General features: G+C 38.6%; 1 protein-coding gene across 1 annotated transcript in view; it reads left to right on the top strand.

The window, feature by feature from the left end:
- cfap74 (cilia and flagella associated protein 74) overlaps positions 1-7,500 on the top strand; it is a 52,478-nt gene that overhangs the window by 38,522 nt on the left and 6,456 nt on the right. Inside the window, exons 23-30 of the mRNA XM_061057211.1 lie at positions 199-332; positions 465-729; positions 2,577-2,711; positions 3,721-3,845; positions 4,266-4,400; positions 6,438-6,547; positions 6,683-6,788; positions 7,465-7,471. Of these exons, the coding sequence (XP_060913194.1) occupies positions 199-332; positions 465-729; positions 2,577-2,711; positions 3,721-3,845; positions 4,266-4,400; positions 6,438-6,547; positions 6,683-6,788; positions 7,465-7,471 (1,017 nt within the window). The remainder of the gene's footprint in view (positions 1-198; positions 333-464; positions 730-2,576; positions 2,712-3,720; positions 3,846-4,265; positions 4,401-6,437; positions 6,548-6,682; positions 6,789-7,464; positions 7,472-7,500) is intronic.

The raw sequence follows: 7,500 nt of genomic DNA, 5'->3' as shown, positions 1-7,500 counted from the left end.
TAAATAAATATAAAGGAAGGTACAGCTCAGAGACACATGTATTCTAAGAAACTATTACATTTTATCTAGTTAGTGACATGCATTCTGAAGCTTTAATTAGATTATTTAGCCACATTTAATGGCTGTTGAAATTGTAAGGATTATAAGTGTAGGTCGTAAAAATTCAAATAATCTTTGTGTTTCTTTCTCATTCAACAGTTTATTGAGGTCCAGCCTAATGACGGCTTTGGCACTCTGCTCCCACAAGAGACGATGGAAATCTTTCTGATTTTCAATGCGAAAAAGGCCAAAGCTTCCAGTTTTAAACTCAGCTGCAAATCTGGAATTAACAGGTTTTTTGTTTTTTTTTCAATCTTGCATTTTTTTTGTAAATTAAATGTGTAATGGACCCTTTTATCTACACAATATATTTGATACAATTGGATTTGAGTCTGTAATCAAACAATACACTTTTGTGTCATCAGAGATTTCCTCCTGTCTTGCCGAGCGGTCGGTTTCTGCCCTCCATTGAAGCTCTCTCATTCGCTGGTCAAATTTGGGGCTACAGCAGTAGGTAGCCACTCCACCGTTGTACTCCACCTGATCAACCATAAAACCAAGAATAACCAGCCAAAACAACCAATCTCTCCAGGCATGGCTCCTATAGCAGCCAAAATGTTTTCCTTTGCCTTACCAGAGGATTCAGACATCAGCATCACTCCTTCAGCAGGAAGCCTCCTGCTTGGCGAGGTTAGTTAGCACACCCCAACTAGCATTTACTGTTCAAGTTAAGAAGATATACATGGACACTGACCGAAGGACATTCAAAACAGGCCAAAAGATGACTATTTGTAGATGTTTGTAAACGTCTATGTTTACGATTATTTGACACAGAAATCTGCTTTTGTCACAAAATGTATCGCACATTCACATGGCAATTTCAAGATGCATTTATTAGTAGTTGCTAAAATGATCGTATAACCGAGCACATAGAGAATACCTGGTTTCACACAGTATACAGGTATACAGGTGTCGCCTTTGTCATATCTGTAATTTTCATTGAAATATGTTTATGCAGCTCAGAAAAAAATAGCATATGGGCCAAAGGTATCTAACTACCTACATACAAGTCCAGTGCTCTCTCGTGTCAGCCAACAAACTTTCTATAAGGCCCTTCTCCTGTCAGGTATGAAATTACTACGTCAGCACCCATGGGTCTTTCTGTCTAGGTAGTCAGAGCTGTACAGCTTATGTCTTCTTTTTTCTTTTTCTGAAGCGAATGTTTAAACGGCTCTCTTTACAATGTCTCTGAACCTTCTTGTTAGACCAAAGACAACATTAATGTGACGCTTTATGGGCTGTAAAGCGTCACATTAATGTCATCATTCGTCTTTTCACAGACAGGATTTCACACTCTGCAAAATGACTTTGGGCAAATCACTACAATCATGATGTCTGTCATTCTTTCGATCCTAAAATGAACAAATGATCAAAATAATTCAACAAAATTGTATTTGTAGCATGTTGATGTTATAACCATATTTTAGCTAGTAGAGTTCTACCAACATCTCCTTAAAGAGATAGCTTTGACAAATTTCAAAGAAATTAGAAATGAGAAAGATTTTGGTCGGTGCTGGTTTAGCTCAGTTGGTAGAGCAGGGGCCCCGTGTACAGAGGCTACAGTCCGTCATGCACTAGTCGCAGGTTGGACTCTCGATCCTGATGCTGTTGGTGCATGTCGTCCTCCACTCTCTCTATCTCATCTCATTTCTTGTGTATCTTCAGTCGTACAAGCTGCCTCATTCTGAACTAGTTCAAGGGTAAAGAGTGACCTTTTTTGTTTATGCCCCAAAAAGAAGAAAGTCAGGGAGGCCTGCAGTTTGCCTCAGTCAACCATGTCTCCATTATGATTAAGTCTTAGTTATTTAGATTTACACAATCGTGACATAACAGAGATTTATTGATTAGAAATTTTAGATTTTAAAGACAAGAGAGCTGGTGACGCTGAGGAAATTAGGTTGGAGTTGCTTTTCAATTGTATCTGTAGCAGAAATGTTTCCCTTGCATCGTTGCAAAGTGTACTATTCAAAGTTGAGGTTATTCCCACATACGATCCAAATCCAAAAACTCACCGATAATACAAATAATATTTTCTTCTATGTAAGGTAACCAAATCTGAAGAAACATATTTTAGTGTATTATAACATTTTATTTAACAGAGCCATAATGATCACACAGCTAACAGATGCAGATGCAATCTTCCAGCCTCTGTTCAACTAAATATATTTAGAACCATTCAGTGGCACCAAACTGATGTTTTAACAGTGTAGTGATGCCCCCTACTGGACAACTGACAGAAGTGAACACATTAATTTTGTTGTCACACTATCTGTGCTGAAGTCTCTACAATGTGAAATTAGCTCATTTGAATAATTTCTGTAAACCAGCCCAAAACTAGTTAGGGTTAAGTTTGAAAAGTCTTATTTTAAAGCTTCCTTAACATCTTTTTTTAAACAACAAACACATGCTAAAATGATGCTACTTAACCCTCTAACTTTGTGTTTTCCTGATATGTTACAATCTCTCCTCTGACCTAGAAACAACAAATCCAGGTCACATTTAGACCCAGACTGCGAGAGCAGGAGATCAAAGAGGAGGCGCTGCGACTCCTCCACCGACTGGGGCCTCTTCCTGAAAAGGAGTTTGAGAAGAACAGTCACACTAAACAGCAAGTATGAAAATATGCACAGCCTGCCCCCACTAAAGGATTTTAAAAGTGGGCTACTACATAATGCTGACCTTTTGCTGCTTCTAGACCATAAGCATTTCAATGGCATACTGTACTTGCATCTCTTATGTAACCGTACGCTCTTATTAAATGTCTGCAGCTGCCTGACTGATTCGATTGTTGCTCATGTCTCAGCTGGGCCTCACTGACACTTTCATTTAAGATTAGAAATAAAAATAAAAAATCAACAATATGTGTGGAAACCCACTTGGTGCCAAATGAAAAGGCACTGAAAAATGATACTTATCTTTATTGATATGTAACTATATAGTAGCAACAGAGCAGTGATCTCCATGCTACACAACTGACAAATCTAAGGGAATCTCATCTAAGGGAAACTACTTTAAAACATGGTTATAATATTATTTAACCCATAGCAGTGTTATTTTGGTTAACATAGATACCTGTTGGCATCGGGTTATTTTTGTAAACTATAACTAATCAATCAATCATTATTTTTATAGTGTACTTGTATAATTCATAACAAGTGTTATCTCAAGACGCTTTAGAAAAGATCATTATGGGATAATATGCAGGAAGGATTTCTCCTTTGTATTCCTTGCGTTCCTGTTGTCCACACTTCCTTGGCGCTGAGGTGGCGGCCACAGCAGGCCGTGCATGAATGAGGGCGGCGGTTGTTGTGGGGACGACACAGTCCGATGGTGGTGGCTGGGTGTCAGGGACGTCGGGTGGTAGTAGTACCAGATCACCTTGCTGAAGGTTGTGGGAGCTCCGTCTACTAAAGTAGTAAATCATTGAAAAAGAGATCAAAAAGCTTGGCTGCTCCTTTTCGCTTGAAGCACAGATCCATGTTTGCAATGTGCAGGCCAGACACAAATAGCATTGACAGTTTGTTTGATTTCTTGGTGGAGTTGATGAGATGTTTGCAGTCTTGATTAGTTAGTTTGAAACCACCCATAGTATTCAGACATGTGTGTTGTACCACTGAAAAGCAGGACCCAGTGGAAATCGGTAAAGAAAAGAAGACATCTGTGATTCTAAACAACAACATGACATCAGACGGAAAGACGACTGACCAACCCACGGAATCAACAGATACTGCTGAGATCCAGCAAGGGTAAGAGTTTTTGTCTTTCTACACGCTTAAATGATTCCATGTCGTCAATCATTTAAATTGTTTTGTATCACAAAATACTTTTGAAATGCCAATGAAGCTAATGCTAATTAATAAATAATCTAAAAAGCAATTATTCAAGTGTAGTCCTGCAAAAGTAGAATGAATAATTTGTGTTGGAAACATCTTTAATATTTCAAATAAAATCTATAAAAGTATACAAAGAAGTCTGAGGTCCATCAAGACCAAACAAACATACAAAGCTTCTGCTTGTTCATTCCCCCTGTTCTAATCTCAGCCTGATTCCATCAGTATCTCAGTCTCTTTTAACTTGCAACTATCAAAACATAGAGTGTATGATCTACAAAAAAAGAGTGCTTTTTAATTTTTTTGCATTTGAAGTCTTTAGTATTTTGTTTCAAGGTCACAGCTGTATGAAAAGGCCAGGCTCTCCCTGCTCTGCTCCTTCACCCAGCGTTTCAGAGAGTACAGCATCCCCTGCTATGTGTTGGACGGAGAGCCATCAGAGAACGACATTGAGACCCAGCAGCCATGGAGGTGATAATGATTCCGCTTCTTTACATCTCTGTTCAGCCAGCTGTAAGTCCTGTCATCTCTGATTTCTATTTTTCATCTTTGGGACTTAAATGGACCCTTCAGAGTTCCTAAAATCCTTCTCATTGTATAAATATGTTTGACCATTGCAGCCTTATTTATTGTAATCCCACAAACAAAATTGTAACCAGTTATTTAAACCATGGTCTTGTACAGACCATCAATACGTTTACACTACTTATTTAAATTTTTGGAGAAATTGAGTTTGGGGATTTGTATAAAAAATATAATAATTTATAATCAAAGGCTGATTGTAAGATAGAACACAACTACTTGATAAACAGGATCAAATCACAACTATACCCACAGGTCTTTCTATTCCAAACCCTTTTGCAATTGCCCAATGATTGTTTTTTATCTAGTCTCTGGTAACAGCAGAGTGGTATCTCAGTGGAAGTAAAATCCCAGTTGTGGGAGGAGTTTGGGGATGCTATGGATAAGGGCTATATGTTGGCCTCGTGGAAGTTCTGGCAAACTGTTGGACAGCTCAGGAAAAGCAAAATTTGGCTCAGGCTGTTTTCAACAGAGGATGAGTTATATCATTGGCCAGAGGAAGGAACACTTTGAGTAAATCCTGAATTCATGCTCAAACACATGCTCTGATGTAAAGGCAGAGTTGGAAGATCCAGGGGAAGCCTTACCTATATCCTCGGCAAATGTTTCTGAGGATGTTGTGGGGCTGTCCTGGCTGACACAACTTTATAGTGTCGGGTAGAGGTCTGGGATAAAGTAGGATCAGCGCAGATTCCAGCCTGACTCTGGAACAATGGACCAATGGAGTTTGCTCTTCCTGTCTACATGTGCTTTGGGGACCTAGAGGCTTACAATTGTGTTCCCGGGGGGATCATGTAGGGAGTTCTCCAAGAAAATGGGGTTTTGGGGATACCTGGTCCCTGTATAACCAAAGTTGGAACTGTGTCTGCATTCTCCATACAAAGTCAGTCCTGATGAATGGTGGCCTTTTTCAGGGTTGTCCCATGTCAAAGATTCTGTTTGTGATTTATATGGACAGGACCTCAGGGTGTAGCCAGAGGAAGAAGGGTTGTCTGGTTTAAGAATGTCATCTCTGCTTTGTGTAGATGATGTGGTTCTGCTGGCTTTATCAGGCTAAGACCTCCAACAGGTATTGGGGTTTTTTGCTGCAAAGCTGTTGGGATCAGGGTCAGCACCTCCACGTCTAAAACCATGGTTCTCTTCCCCAAGTGAAAAGGTTCAAGTATCTCAGGGTCTTATTGTTAGGGTTATAAAAGATGACTAGGATTCTGAGGGTTGAATTCATCAGCCCTTTATTCAGTTTCATGAACACATTTTACAAGCTTTGTTGTAACAATCTTCTGTCTGCAGACACAGGTAGAGTGGAACCACTTCTGCAACTGTGAAAAGAACACTGTCTTCTTTTCCCCTACATGGCCTGTAACTAGTCTTCCCTTTTTTACACAAGCAGTCACACAAGCACGCACATGATATTATCAGAGCGTTTATACTTCTTCTTACACAAATTCTTACACTTATTCTTACGCTTTTTATATATCAACATAGATACTATAGTAACCTAAAGTTATTCCAACTTGTTCACATGTGAGGGTAAAAAAGAGGGAGCTGTGCCTGAAAGCAGATCAGAAAGACCAACACTCACCTGATGTCATGAGTTTTAGGAGTGACTGAAAATGTCTGAAATTAGTTTCCCCTGAAGGGTGGCTGGGATCGGCCTTAGGGAGAGGGTAAAGAGCTCAGACATGCAGATGGAGCTTATATTAGAGCAAATAGCTTCTTCCCATGGGGTTTATTATGTCAAAGTGGGGTCACGAGCCAAAAAAAAGTTGGGAACCACTGCCCTAGGGTCTCCTCTGATTTGGATTTCAGGGCAAATCCAACTGGAAAGAGACCCTAGAGTACATGAATATATACATATGTATATATCTTTATGTCTATGGATGGATGCTCTCTTATTTCATAGACTGTAATGTTTAATTTCCACAGCACATTGAATACCCTTTACTTGAAGCTGCAATGTCCTGCCATACAGCCCCCTCTGGTGGTTATTTCCAACAATGGACACAATATCATAGACTTCCACCAGGTGGCAGTGGGTAAGTGATTTTAAGGGAAATTATTTCTCTGTGATTTTTTTTTTTCTACATTTATGTACATTTTTACATGTGCAATCAGCTTGTACACCTTTTTGTATTTACTTGTTATGCTGTTCTGGTGTCTTCTGTTTTCAGGAGAAAAGAAGATCAAGAAGATTATGGTTCAGAACATTTCACATGAGTCCTTGGATGTATCCTTCTACTCTGCATATATGGATCAGCTTTGTTTAAGTGAAAACTTGTTTTAGACTAAACAAAATGAAGAATTTCACATGTTACTTTGTGTTTTTAACTACTTATCTAATTAGTTTAATTTTTTTAATACAATATCATGTTTTTTTATATTTGTGTTCTATACTGACTTGTTCTTAATTTAACCTTTATTTAACCAGTAAAAAAATGAAAGCCTAATATTGATATATAAATATATATCTAATTTAAAAAAACACCCAATTGCTCACAAATAACTTGGAGGTACATTTTCTGTGTTCTCAAAATAGCTAGCAGTGTCCTTGACACTCATATGATTGAGAACTGAGTGCACCCTATACATTGAATTCACAGTAAAGAATATAGGCAAGATCAGGCAGCAAAAATAAGTAAGTTAAGATCTTAACGCTACCTTTCTTTGAACTTTGGCACAAATTAAAAACACACATAGGCGGTACGAAGGGCTGGACCGGCATGATATGGTGCCAAGGTTCATGTCCCTGCTTTGTATCAGTTCATGACAAATTAAGCACAAGATGAATACATGTTAACATATCGTGAAACAGTGAAAAGGCCATGTCCAAGGGGCCATCAGTATAAATCTTCAATATTTGCCCGACAACATGTGCTTACTTAAAATCCAAAAAGATATCAAGAGACTTGTGAACTATTTTTTTTTTCTTTTTTATCAAATTTTGTGTCGACAGAGTCAAAGTATAGCGGCATGGCTTTTCTTAAATAAC

This window comes from Labrus mixtus, chromosome 15, assembly GCF_963584025.1.
Source record: "Labrus mixtus chromosome 15, fLabMix1.1, whole genome shotgun sequence".
NCBI lineage: Eukaryota > Metazoa > Chordata > Actinopteri > Labriformes > Labridae > Labrus > Labrus mixtus.
The sequence above is the reverse complement of the archived record's forward strand: the minus strand, read 5'-3'. Positions and strand labels throughout refer to the sequence as shown.